The sequence below is a fragment of the Ranitomeya variabilis genome, chromosome 6 (genome assembly GCF_051348905.1).
Source record: "Ranitomeya variabilis isolate aRanVar5 chromosome 6, aRanVar5.hap1, whole genome shotgun sequence".
In the NCBI taxonomy this organism is placed as follows: Eukaryota; Metazoa; Chordata; class Amphibia; order Anura; family Dendrobatidae; genus Ranitomeya; species Ranitomeya variabilis.
Genome location: NC_135237.1, coordinates 413,551,364 through 413,565,473, shown reverse-complemented (window position 1 = coordinate 413,565,473; position 14,110 = coordinate 413,551,364). Strand labels below are relative to the sequence as shown.

Genomic DNA, 14,110 nt, shown 5'->3' with positions numbered 1-14,110 from the left:
TGACTCTTAAGATTGTGTTACTCTATGTCTGATGAAGAGACCTGAATAGTCTTGAAAGCTTGCAATTTACCAACTTTTTAGTTAGCCATTAAAAGGTATCAACCACTGAGGACTCTCAAAATGTAATATTTTTCACATTTGTACAATATTCCAATAACATTTGAGTGAGACTCCATACACGGACAATTGCCATTAATATCTATATTCTCAGTATGTACTTTACAATAATATCACTGACATGAGCTGAGCAGAACATGCCTACGTACTGATAGTGAAGTCTACACAGAGGCTTCATTCTTACACAGCTAAACACTATATTAGGGAATACATTCTGCAATTTACACACCTCAGTGGCAGTGGTTTCACCATCAGCTGCTGTATCCGTCTGTTCACTGTCAGTCTATTTATTTTTACAAGATATGGATTCCAAAATGGAAGCGGAAACAAAGAAAAAATCCATGTTGTGAAACTGTAATGATGTTCACCTCAAAACCATTTTGCCATTTGTTAAAAAATAACAGTAGCCAAAAAAAAGAAAACGAAGAGAAAAGCAAAACAACACAAACAGAACAGATTCTGAGGAATACGCAAGGCATATACATTTTGTGAGATCATTCACAGTTTTGTGTACATTAAATTAGGTATATATATTATAATCTGTATCAGCTTAGCTAGAAATATTATATATTCCTCATGTAATATTAATCTGTTCTCAGATACGTCTTTAGTTTTTGGTGTAAAATACTCGAATGAGACTACTATAACAGCCGCCTGACTTTCAGCTCCTCATTTGTAATTGCAGATTTGTGTCTAGCTGCCTGATCTGTCTGCATTACGCAAAAGGCAAAACAGAAATAAATCTATTTAAGAAGAATGAGAATGCCAAATGACTCTGAGTGAGTCCTAAAGTCACGCCATATTCAACGCTGGAAAACTTAATAAATTGCACGATTACCAGTGATTGGTCACAATAATTTGCACATGAATTAAACAGTTGTGTATTTCAATCACCTCTCTTCCATTCTTTTCTATTATCTGTCTAATAAGCTAGGCAGCTCTCATCATGCAGAAACTGCTCCGGGATTACAAAATGATTTACACAACACTTTGGCTTTGACAATGTGTATAGCCAAATGTAATGCAGACATGTCAGACACAGAACATGCAGTATGTAATACACAATGGATAGAAAGGATCAGGCACAAGCAATATTTATGCAAAAACCAAACTGATGGTTTTACTTAGAAAAACTGATAGTTGAAAAAAAATAAGGATTTACTACTAATTTTTTTTATCATTTCTATGCTACAAATCACCTTTCTGTCTCATGGGTCATTTTCCTGTGTGCAATCAATTTAATATACCGTACAGCTTACTGTCCAGAGAGCTTAATAATATTGCACTGGACTTACAGGACTGTCTCAGACTTTCATTACTAAATCTGGTTTGTCTAAGGGATTTTCTGGGAATTTCAATAACCTTTGTATCAAACTGAAAATAACAAAAACCTTGATATACTAAACCAGTTAAGTTCAGTCTGAAATCACTTTCAGTGTACAGATTTGACAGTATATATTGGTAGATTGTACGTCCAGTAATGTGTGAAAGTGTTAAATCAGTAAAGTGTATTGAAATATTCAGGTTACCATTTTTTAAAAAAAGGAAAAAATATATAAAAAAAATATGCTTACTTCATAAAATTCTAAAATAAAAGAATGTGCTTAATGCTAAAGCTCTTCCTGGAACCCATCTGCTTAAACTTTGCCCATCTAGTGGGGGCCGCCCCTCCAAACTAGGTATATTTTATTTTTGTTTATTAGTTTGTTAAACTAAAATCTCCCTATTAACAGTTTAATACAAATATTATTATTATTTTTAGCTTTTCTACATTGTATAAATGTAACTCGCCTTTTGCAACCATTATTATAATTATTATTACTACCACAGAATTGTTTTAAAATGTTGTGCCTAACCCTTGCAGCCCTTGGACAAAACTTCCAAATAGTAGCAAGCAGACATAAATGAGGCTCTGAAAGTTGGACCAGTATGGTAGCATTCTAGCACTGTTTAGGACTAACACTGAACACAAAGTAAGGTGTGTTCTATGCCGAGGTACACACCTCATCATCTGAACTGTCACTCAGGTCATTGTCAAGAGAGGCACTCAAGGAGACCGCCTTGGGCTCCAGGTAGCAGAGGCACATAGCCAAAGGAAAAGAGAGTGTGAGGGCACATGGCACGGAGAAAGAGGCAGAGAGCAGAAAGAAAAAGATGAAGAGGAAGCATGGGACGAGAGAAGGAGATTGTATTGGAAGATAATGCTGTAAACTTTCAGGCAGGAAACTGGCTTCAGAAATGTTAGGGAAGGAAAGGTAGCCATCATCATCCAAAAGAGAAGGAAATGATTCTGGAAGATGCAAGGAGAAGGAAAACAGTGTCCCGCCTTTGCCGGCTTGCTGCTTATAGCTCATGGCCAACTCCTCCTCATTGGGGTACAGCAATGCTTTTTGCTCCGAGTCCCACTCAGACTCACGAGACATCTGAACTGGGTCTGTGCTCGGCTTACAAGCCACTGATTTTTGAGCATTCTCCTTACATCTTCTACGCAAATTGGTTGAAGATGTGGAGGGACTAGAAGGTGGGTGTGGAGAGGAGTGAAATGAGTCAGTTGCAAAACAAGATGGCTGAAGGCAGAGAGCAGCAAACAAGGTGTAAGATCAAAAGGACAAAAAGAAAACTGCGATTAGTTAAATGGTATTCTTCATAAATTGTAATCAAAAGCATAACAGTTCCATTAATCTTCTAATGGTAGATATACTGTCATCTTCAGTTTATCAATTCACATTTTAAAGCCAGAATTGTATTACTTAGTAGGGTTAAAACATTGAGAGTCTTCACATAATGCACCATACTTCTGAGAAAAAAACACTTATTTTTTTTCCTAAGGTGAGGTTTAACCTTACCAAATACCTTACCCAACTGTAATCCCATGGCACAAAGATCCTAAAAGATTTCTGCTATCTGCTTCCCTCATAAAATGACAGCGTCAGCATCCAAATAGAGTGGTGTCATGCTATGTTTTGGCAGAAGCAGATAGGGACAATCAATAGGGTAAGGCTTTGGAAGAATATAGTAACCCTAAACTGAGTATAAACTGAATGTTAAGATTTACCCTGTACTTTTATTTTGGGATAACAAACAACAGTTAGATCAGCCTGTTATATCATGGTGGCACCACCCACCAATGCATAGGCACCAAAACCCGAAGAGATACATGAATAAAAAAAAAAAAACAGCTATCCTCACAATCATATACCATATATATCATCATTCTTTAACATGTCAAATACAAGGACAAAGATAAAAAAAAAAAAAAAAAAATTAAAATGTAAACATTACACCATTACTTAATGTCCTGTATATGCACTCCTCAAAAGATAAAAGGGGTGAGAGTCAAAGATATGGGTCTTCCCTTATGCAGGGCCCAGCAATACTGGGATATACAAAAATTCTGATCACACACTTATAAAGTGCTGGTGAAGGGATAATCACCACAAGTATACAACATTGTTCAAAGTGAAAGTGCAAATGGTATTTACATTTTTGTTCCATTATTTTATGTACCTGAGTGTGTGCACAGCGGTTTTCTGATGAGTCTCTAGGCTTTTGTGTTATGTCATCTGTATCTCATAAAAACTACCCATTAAGTTTAAATGACCATGATCAATGAATAAAAAGATTGTCTAGTTAGGCTATGTTCACACATTCGGCCTACACTGCTTTATTTGCAGCTGTTTTCCAAAATCGGAGGAAAACGCTACAGCTTTTCCATGATTTTATAAAATCACTGTTAGGGTATGTGCACACGCTAAGTATTTGGTGTTGAAATTTCTGCACCCATTTCTGCATCTCTTAGCAGGAAAAAAAAGCTGTGTCAAATAGGTGCATTTTTTACGTGCGTTTTTGGTGCAGATTTTTCCCCACTGATTAGTATGAGTGAAATTTGCAGCAAAAACACTGCAAAAATTGACATGCTGAAGATTTCAATCTGCAACACATCAGCAAGTCACAACTAAGCAACGTGATTGTAGTTAGTCTATATGTCTTTTAACCCCTTCGGGATCTGTGATGTATAGGTACGTCAGAGGTCGTGTCCCTGCCGTTGATGAGTTCTGAAGAAGGCCCGCATGCCTGTCATTGTAAATCTCCAATGAACGCCAGCTCGTGGCCGGCGTTCATAAATTGTGATTTTTGACTACACATAGCAGAGCTGAAGCTCTGCTATGTGTAGCACATGTGATCGGCTAATCGCAGTTTCACGTCTCCTCAGGGTACTAATGAAGCTAGTAAAAATTAAAACAGTTTTAAAACATAAAAAAAAAAAATTCAAATCACCCTTTTGCCCCATTGAAAATAAAAAACAAAAAACATATTTGGTATCGCTGCGTTCACAAATGTCCGATCTATCAAAATATAAAGTAAATTAACCAGATCGAAGGGGGTTAAATAAAGCATTAATAATTAAGCAACATGGTAATGAGACTTCAGGATTCTCATTCACTATGCTGGCACTAAGAAACCCTTCAGGTTTTGTGACAATTCTGCAACGTGTGCACAGGCCCTAAAAGTGGAACGAGGACAAAATGTTTGAATATATCCTTATTCTATGGTTCAATGGTTATAGTTATTGATCATATAAGACATTATCTAGAAAACAAATACATATCATTTATTCTAGTGCTAAGAACAAAATTATGGATTTAAATACCATCGAGGCAGTAAAGCCCGTGCCAAATGTGAATTAAAAAATCAAATTCCAACTCCAAAAATGAAAAACAAAAAAATACATACCGTATATACTCTAGTATAAGCAGACCCGAGTATAAGCCGAGGCACCTAATTTTGCCACGAAATACTGGGTAAGCTTTTTGATTCGAGTATAAGCCGGGTATGCATTGTCCCCTCATCCTGGTATGTACCATATTTTCTGGTGTATAAGACGACTGGGCGTATAAGACGACCCCCAACTTTTCCATATAAAATATGGAATTTGGGATATGCCCGCTGTATAAGCGGTCTTATACGCCCAGTCATCTTAGGGCTTGTTTCCACTTGCGAGAAACACGTCCGTGTCTCGCATGTGGAAACCAAGCTCTGGCGCCGGCACTTTGGAGCGGAGCTGTGCAGCTCCATGTGTTCCTATGTGGCCGCACGCTCCGCTCCCAAGTGCCGGCGCCACAGCTTGGTTTCCACATGCGAGACACGGACGTGTTTCTCGCAAGTGGAAACAAGCCCTTATATGGCGTGTGGTTCCCAGGGTCTGAAGGAGAGGAAACTCTCCTTCAGGCCCTGGGATCCATATTCATGTAAAAAATAAAGAATAAAAATAAAAAATATGGATATACTCACCCCTCCGAGAAGCCTGGCTGTCACCGCTGCAAGCGTCTGCCTCCGTTCCTAAGAATTGCAGAGTGTGAAAGACCTTCGATGACGTCACGGTCTTGTGATTGGTCCGTGACCGCTCATGTGACCGGTCACCTGACCGTGACGTCATCAAAGGTCCTTCTCGCTCTGCAATTCTTAGGAACGGAGGCAGACGCTTGCATCGGTGACAGCCAGGCTTCTCGGAGGGGTGAGTATATCCATATTTTTTATTTTTATTCTTTATTTTTTACATGAATATGGATCCCAGGGCCTGAAGGAGAGTTTCCTCTCCTTCAGACCCTGGGAACATCCAGGATCTCTCCCTGCACACACCGTACCCGGCGTATAAGACGACCCCCGACTTTTGGGACAATTTTTAGGGGTTAAAAAGTCGTCTTATACGCCGGAAAATACGGTATATCTCCCCCCGGTCCCTGTCATTGTATGCATGACTATTTAACAGAAAAAACATCCTATTTACCTGTCTGCGCACCCTCGGTGGCACAGCATCTCGTTTGTTCCGGCGCCAGCAGCTGTCTTCCGGCCGAGCGATCATGTCGCCCCGCTCATTAAGGTAATGAATATGCACTCCACGCCTAGTGGAGGGACATGCATATGCATTACCTTAACCCCTTCATGACCCCAGCTTTTTTCGGTTTTGCGTTTTTGTTTTTCTCTCCCCTCCTTTCCAGAGCCATAACTTTTTTATTTTTTTGTCAATATGGCCATGTTAGGGCTTATTTTTTGCGGGACAAGTTGTACTTTTGAACAACATCATTGGTTTCAGCATGTCATGTACTAGAAAACGGGGAAAAAAATTCCAAGTGCGGTGAAATTGCAAAAAATAGTGCAATCCCACACTTGTTTTTTGTTTGGCTTTTTTGCTAGGTTCACTAAATGCTAAAACTCACCTGTCATTATGATTCTTCAGGTCAGTACGAGTTCATAGACACCAAACATGTCTAGGTTATTTTTTATCTAAGTGGTTGCGTGCTGAGCTGACTTTTTAATGATACCACTTTTGTGAGATACGTTCTTTTGATCGCCCGTTATTGCATTTTAATGCAATGTCGTGGTGATCAAAAAAACGTAATTTTGGCGTTTCAAATTTTTTTCTCGCTACACCATTTAGCGATCAGGTTAATCCTTTTTTTTATTGATAAAACGGGCGATTCTGAACACGGCGATTTTTTAATTGTTTTATTTTGAATGGGGCGACAGGGGGGTGATTTAAACTTTTATATTTTTTTAATTTTTTCATATTTTTTAAAAACATTTTTTTTTTTTTTTACTTTTGCCATGCTTCAATAGCCTCCATGGGAGGCTAAAAGCTGGCACTACTTGATCGGCTCTGCTACATAGGAGCGATGCTCAGATCACTCCTATGTAGTAGAATTGCTGCATTGCTATGAGCGCCAACCACAGGGTGGCGCTCACAGCAAGCCAGCATCAACAACCATAGAGGTCTTCAGAAGACTTCTGGTTGTCATGCTGACGCATCGCTGACCCCCGATCACGTGATGGGGTCAGTGATGCGCGCATTTCCGGCCCGATGGCAGGAAGCGCTAGTTAAATGCCGCTGTCCAGCGTTTGACAGTGGCATTTATCTAGTTAATAGCGGTGGGTGGATCGCGATTCCACCCGCCGCTATTGTGTGAACATGTCAGGTGTACCAAACAGCTGACATGTCCCAGCTTTGATGCGGGCTCACCGCCGGAGCGCACATCAAAGCGGGGGTTCTGACCTCGGACGTACTATCCCGTCCGAGGTCAGAAAGGGGTTAATGAGGGGGGCAACGTGATCGCTCGGCACAGGAAGAGCTGCTGGGAACGGAACGAAGATGATGCCGTGCCCTCGAGGGCGCACTGGTAGGTGAGTAATATGTGTGCTGGAAGCCGGCAGCTGCAGCTGGCACTGTGCGCTGTTACAGCAGCGGCACAGGCTTTAGCCACAGCCACCGGCTTCTGCCTCTGTGACCCTTTGCTCCGCCGCTTCCCCTCCCCTGCCGGCTTCTGGGACAATTGACCCGTGTATAAGCCAAAGGGGGTGTTTTCAGCACAAATGTGCTGCAAAACTCGACTTATATATGAGTATATATGGTACATTTTTTTTGCAATACACTAAATCATGTTCATACTTTACTAAAACTGTTTACTGTGGCACCTAAAGCAGAAAGAAGCATTCTGTTCACTGTTTTAAAACCTGTATAGGATACTTTCCACTATATTTAAACTATGTTTGCTGTGAACTATGCACATTAATCATTTGGTAGGTGCAACCAAACTGGTACCATGTAACCAATTCATTTTTTATTAGACAAATACATCTAGGTTAGGTCAAGAATCTTCTGCTATATGTCAAGAGTTCATTCTACATGCCAGTGTTCAGCAAAGTACAATGACTAATGATGCGTTACCTGCTTATAAGGTCTCCTTCACATGTCCTGGTGATTCCTGTACAGGAAAAACCAGTACTGGTGAGATCAGTGGTCCCTATGACATCAGCGTAACACGTATTGGAGCCTGGGAAAAGCAGTACAGTTCGCACTAATTCCAGGCGCCGGCTGCTGAATGCACCTTTCATCATTGTCGCTTGTTCTCCCTGATATCAGCACGACCAGGCGACCATGATTGGAGTTGTATTCTGCAGCGGCTTTGTACTTTCTGTGTAAAATGAAAAATTACATGTAAAAAAAAAAATGGTGTTGACTCCAGCATTATTTTCATAACCAGCAGAGGTAAAGCCCAGAATTTTCTGATGGTGCTAGTGGTGATCTCACTAAGGTCACTGAAGTTCATCATGCCACTCAGCAGCTCATTGTGTCCTGGTTTTCAGAGTGAACCGTCGCATCATGGCACCTTTCATTTTGAAAATCAGATGTCGCAGAGATGGATTATGGCGTGGCACAGAATGGATTATCTTCATGTCTGACAGGTGAGGGATATGGTTGTTTATTTATTTTTTACAGGGACATGGGCTTCAATGGTTTAGGTGCAAAGGTGAGTATCGCTGTGCTTTTTTTAACAAATGTTAAACAGGGTGCCGAGTTTTATTTCAAATAAAGGCTTTTATTCTGGCTGTGTGTTTATTTCAATAATTACTATGGGGTTAGTAATGGGGGCATCTTATAGACGCCTCTCCATTACTTACCCCTGGGCTTGATGTAATCTGACAATACAAAGCTGACATCAACCCACAACCATCACCCCACTTGCCACCGCCACAGGGCAAGTGGGAAAAGCAAGGGGTAAGTGCCAGATTTGGCATATCATATGGATGCTCCATTTCTGGGGTGGCTGAGGGCTGATGTTGGTAGCCTGGGAGGGGTGGCAATATCCATGTTGCCTTACCAGGCTATTAATATCAACCTACAGCTGTCTGTTTAGCCTTTGCTGGTTTGAATTTATAGGGGTATTTATAGTATACATCATTTTTTTCTGGTGTCCCTGTAGATTCACCAGTAAAGGCTAAGCAAACAGCTGTGAGGTGCTGTTAACAGCCTGGGAACCTTTGGGGGGATTGTCCCCTTTCCCAGATTATTAACATCAGCCCCCAGCCGTAGGGTTTCCATCTGCTGGTTATGAAAATTGTATGGGGGCTCACACCTTTTTTTCCCTTTATTTCACACAGGAAGGATACAGCAGGTGCGGAATACAACTGTCATTATTGTCGCCTGGCTGCACTGATCTCAGGGAGACCAAACGACAGTGATGAGAGCTGCCTTCAGCAGCCTGGGACAGCATGAAATGTACTGCTTCTTCCCAAGCGCCGGTACGTGTCAAGCTGATGACACACAGATGTCATCAGTGTGTCATCAGTGTGCTGCACACATTTTGTCCGTGCTGCTGATAAAAAACAGACATGAGTTTTTCACACGGACACACGGTCTGCGTGAAAAAACTGACGTGCGCACCACCATTGAATACAATAGGGGTGCATGTGTCTGTATTTGTGGCCTTTAAAACAGACTGTATTCAGACACAAAAAAAACAGACGGACGTGTGAAGGGGCTTAAGACTGCTCAAGGTAAAAGTATCAAAGGTGCAAGAAAGAATATTGTTGACCTCACAATGATATATATTAAAACCAGACACTGATAAATATACTGGTTTTAAATCAATAATCTAGCTGCTATGTTGATTTACAGTAATACCATTGTTGTAATTACAAAGAAAACTCCTTAAATCAGTAAAAGGTATCCTGTTTCTTTACGGCACCTTTTTGTTTTATTACAGGTTTGTTATCACTCTTTTTCATATAGTAAAAATAAACCTCAATGTAAAAAGACACTAAGTGGCTGAATTTTTGAGAATCACGGCATAGTGAATTACAGTAATATGTGCATTCACCGCAAGCAACCAAAGGCAACATAATTGGCAGATTTACAAATCCTGTGAAATAGTTAAAGTTTGAAAATGCACCAAATTTATCCTAGTGGCTCATGCTGAATGATAAATTTCACGCATCTTTAAGTGCTCTTGTTTAACATTGTAATGCTCCTAGGTGGGCACCATTTTGCGCATTGTCACATTTTAAGGCACGTCCCTTTGCAGCTAAGCCACACCTCTGAAAACTGTCTTTCAGACTTATAATAAAGTCTAGAATTGGAAGGGCCAAATTGCTCCAAATCAGTTGCAAACTAAGAAAAGTAAATCTGCCCCAAAGTATCAAGTGTGTATCAGCTGCATGGCAATGTAAAGTTTAGCTGTGGCAGGAAAATGAGAACTTCAAACTGCATTTATAATATATGAGTGGACTGGGGTATGAGATTATTTCTATTTCAGATATCATTACTTGGCACTACTTGGGAAATGTAGTCATTCCTTACATTTTTAAAAATCGACACTATCATAGGATAATTAAAAACAAAAAGAGAGGTAATAATCTAAACTAAAGAGGACCTTTCACCAAGTTTTTCATGTTGAACTGGACATACAATGTAATTATGGAAGAAAACTTTTTTTTTTTATTTCGTCTCCCTGTTGCAGCGATATTGGCAATCAAGTATTTGACACCTAATGAGTTAACACACACTTGGACTTAACTAAAGTTATCAGATAATTTTCACTGGGGCATGTAGTTCTGCCTTCTGTAAAATGCTAACCAATCATAAGCACTCAGCAACTCAGAAATGCAGAAGGCCCTTTAATGATGTCATCAGGGTCACATGACCTGAGCACACAAGTCCTGCCAGCCAGAGTGCGAAACCTAAATAAGTCCTGAAGATATATTACACAGCACAGAAGTGTGGAAATATTAATTGTGTAATAGATCTTCAGCACTTATTTAGGCTCCACACTCCAGCTGGGAGGACCCGTGGAATCTGGTCATGGGACCCTGATAACATCTATTCTTCACGTGTCTTTTTGCACTTCTATGTTGCTGCATGCTTATTATTGGTCAGCGTTATACAGGAGGCAGAAGTACACACCGCAGTGAAAACTATCTAACACCCACTTAGACTTAATACTTAACCTTAATTAATGAACTCAGGAGGTGCTAAATTTCTAACATCTCAGAGAAGCGAAACAAAACAAAAACAAGAACGGTGTGTTCAGTTCGAAATTAAAAATTAGGTGAAAAGTTCTCTATAAAAGGGTAACCAATATTTAACATGGATTTACAGAATCAATTAAACATAAGTACTCTCTTCCATAAATAGCACAACACCAGTCCATTGATTGATTGGTAGTGTCTGATATTACAGCTCCACTCTACATTATCCAGCATGAGCCACTGTTATAAAACCAGTGCATTTTAGACTGTCTAATCAGCGGCTTAGTAATTTCAGCCTACACATTATCTCTGAACAAGAAGAGAGATGTTTCTGCTCGTTCAGCCGAATGTGAATGCTGCAGTCACTTGGTGCTCCTGCTGGATGTGGATACCAGTGCACCCATGAGGGACACCATAACCAGTGCATGGCAGTGGCACCAGTCCGGAAAATGAGCATAGGGATTTTTCTATTTCTTACACCACTCTGGGGCCATTAAGTTGAACCTTTACAATAGTGGACAACCTTTTTAACTGCAATTCCGCAAACAACCTGTGGACAGATAAGGCACGGTTTCTGAAAAAGAACAGCTATTTTTTTATAATCCTGCACAACATTACAATCAAAACTGCCGGCTAGTATAAACCACATTGTAAATAACATAAATCTGAAATTGAAGCATTCATTCAGAAGTAATGCTAAATACCTTTGTATCATGACGTATTGTAGTAACAGTAGTGACAACTTCTACTTTCTTGGCTTTTTCTTCGGCCTCCTTTTTCTCTTCCTCAACCTTTTTCTCTGGGGTTGCTGATGCAATCAAGTTGGTTTGGGATGCACCCTTTGTAGTGATGTATGGGCCGGTGCCCACCTCTGTGGCAGACACAGAATCCTTCATATACAAGTCATGGTTTTCATTCACTGATGCTAAAAGCAAATATGATATTTGGGGAAAAAATAACTAAGTATGGGATGGTCTGTTTAAGCAAACAAAAAGGGCTGAGTATGCGCAGATTGCGATACATATAGCAAGCTTTTCACATTAATTAACATTATTATATGAACGAAAATACACACATACTGCATACGGCCAATCAGAATATTCTACTCGTATCTAATCATTATTAACCCCTTTCCGACATATTACTTACAAATAGATCATAGAATAGAGTGACTGACGGACAACTAATGGCTGAATTATTCAGCCATGGTAGATGGGGGGGTCTGCTGAAGACCTCTGTGCCTGTCATTATGGTACTCCTGTGAATGTGAATGGTGTTCATAGGAGATTGTGATTTTTGTTATACATAGTGATGCTAACTATAGCACTTCTATGTAGTACAAGCGATCAGACAATCACAGGTTCAAATCCCATAGGGGACATACAAAGACAGTTAAAAAGTGGAAAAAAAAATGGTTTTAAAAATATGAAAAAAATAAAGTTCAAATCGCCTTCTTTTGCCCCTTTGAAAATAAAGCAATCACAAAACATATTTGGTATTGCTGCACTCATAAAAGTATGATCTATAAAAATATAAAATTGCAATAAAATGCAGTAAGAGGCGATTAAAACATTGTATCTACCCCAAAATGGTGTCAGTAAAAATGTCATGTTATTATGACACAAATAATAAGCCGTCACACAGCCCCATAACCTGAAAATGAAAAATGTTAAATGTCTTGGAAAATGGCAATGCAAGCAATTTTATTTTTCTTTACAAATTTCTAAAAATGTTTCACATTGCCCAGTCAGTTCTACCATATAGATAAATTAAAAAATCCCAAATAATTCTGGAATTGCACCTTTTTTTTTGCAATTTTGACGCACTTGGAATTTTTTACACACTTTCCAGTGCATGACATGAATGGTATTATTCAAACGTACAATTTGTCCTGCAAAAAAAACCAAAAACCTTTATACGGCTATGTAAACAGAAAAACAAAAAAGTTAAGGCTCTTGGAAGATGGGGAGAAAATAATGAAAACAATAATAAAAACTGAAATTGGTTGTGGCGTGAAGGTGTTAATGTGAGGAGGAAAGCTGCAGATCTGTTAGTTGATGATGTGAGCAAGAACAACTTAAATTAAACTTCTCTTTTACGATTAAAAGCAATAAAACATCCTTTTTACATGGGAGAAATAATCAGATCAGAGCTTTAATTTTTCAAGATAATATGAAATGAAAGCAATGATTATATATATATCCACCCCTGCTCGCACGAGCTGCCTCTCCCCCGGCCATGATCGTTATCTGGATGTACTATCTTCAATAAAGGAACCATTTTTTACTACAGTGCGGTGAGTGCCCTCATTACTTCTTATGAACATTTTCTGAATATATATATATATATATATATATATATATATATATATATATATATAGGGCTTGACATACCATATTATCCCATTAAAGTGGCCTCTTTTCCCACCCAGTATTTAGCCGATTTGCGTCAAAGCTATGCAGGCCACACATTTACCCTGCAGGGACCACAGCTGGAGAAACATGGAATACATTCTGGTCATTCAAATGAATGGCTGATAAAGATGAGAGAATTGATTTTCAGGACTCTGGTCAGTAATTTGTGACTGTTGGATGGGAGTCTCCTTACCTCCTAGCATTCCCAACTCTTCTTTTGATCAGCCAAGCAAAAGCAACTTCATCATATCGGTGTGATGCACACACAACGTCAGGACAACTTGGCTAATCAAAATAAGAGCTAGGAGGTTAGAAGAATACCACCCAGCAGTCCCAGATTACTGACCTGACTGATGGACCGGAGTCCTGCAAATCTCTGTGCGGCTGGGGTCATCGAAGCTAGAGCATTTGTGGCTCTATGATATCCGTATGCCCAAAAAAATCCTTTTGTCTTAACGATCTAAGGAGGTCATAGACACAAAGGGCCCAATTTATTTAGGACTGGCTTTGTTCACTTTGTTGGTCTTGATGAGGGGGAATGTTGGAGTCAGACGCTCCTGATTCATGGAGGGGCATATGCCAGTGCTGAAGTAAGATTTGTGGCAAAGTCAACGCCTCCATTCATCATGAACTTGACGAGTGGCCACGCCAGTCGAAGCTCAGCCCATTTCAGTGGAGCTGAGAGACACTGTTGTGAAGATGCCAGTAGCCGCAAAATGTAGATGCAACTGAGTTGCAGTTAAATTTTGCAACTTTTCAATGCTTCTATGGCAGAA

General features: G+C 39.8%; 1 protein-coding gene across 50 annotated transcripts in view; it reads right to left on the bottom strand.

Moving 5' to 3' along the window:
• The window catches only part of EPB41L3 (erythrocyte membrane protein band 4.1 like 3), a 431,238-nt gene that overhangs the window by 63,634 nt on the left and 353,494 nt on the right, over positions 1 to 14,110 (bottom strand). For 27 of the 50 annotated variants that reach the window (XM_077270246.1, XM_077270237.1, XM_077270236.1 and 24 more), the window contains 3 exons: positions 11,625 to 11,845; positions 2,121 to 2,684; positions 347 to 400 (listed from right to left, as the gene is read on the bottom strand). In XM_077270246.1, coding sequence (XP_077126361.1) covers positions 347 to 400; positions 2,121 to 2,684; positions 11,625 to 11,845 — 839 coding nt within the window. The remainder of the gene's footprint in view (positions 1 to 346; positions 401 to 2,120; positions 2,685 to 11,624; positions 11,846 to 14,110) is intronic. The other 23 variants (XM_077270288.1, XM_077270260.1, XM_077270286.1 and 20 more) reach the window with 3 other exon arrangements.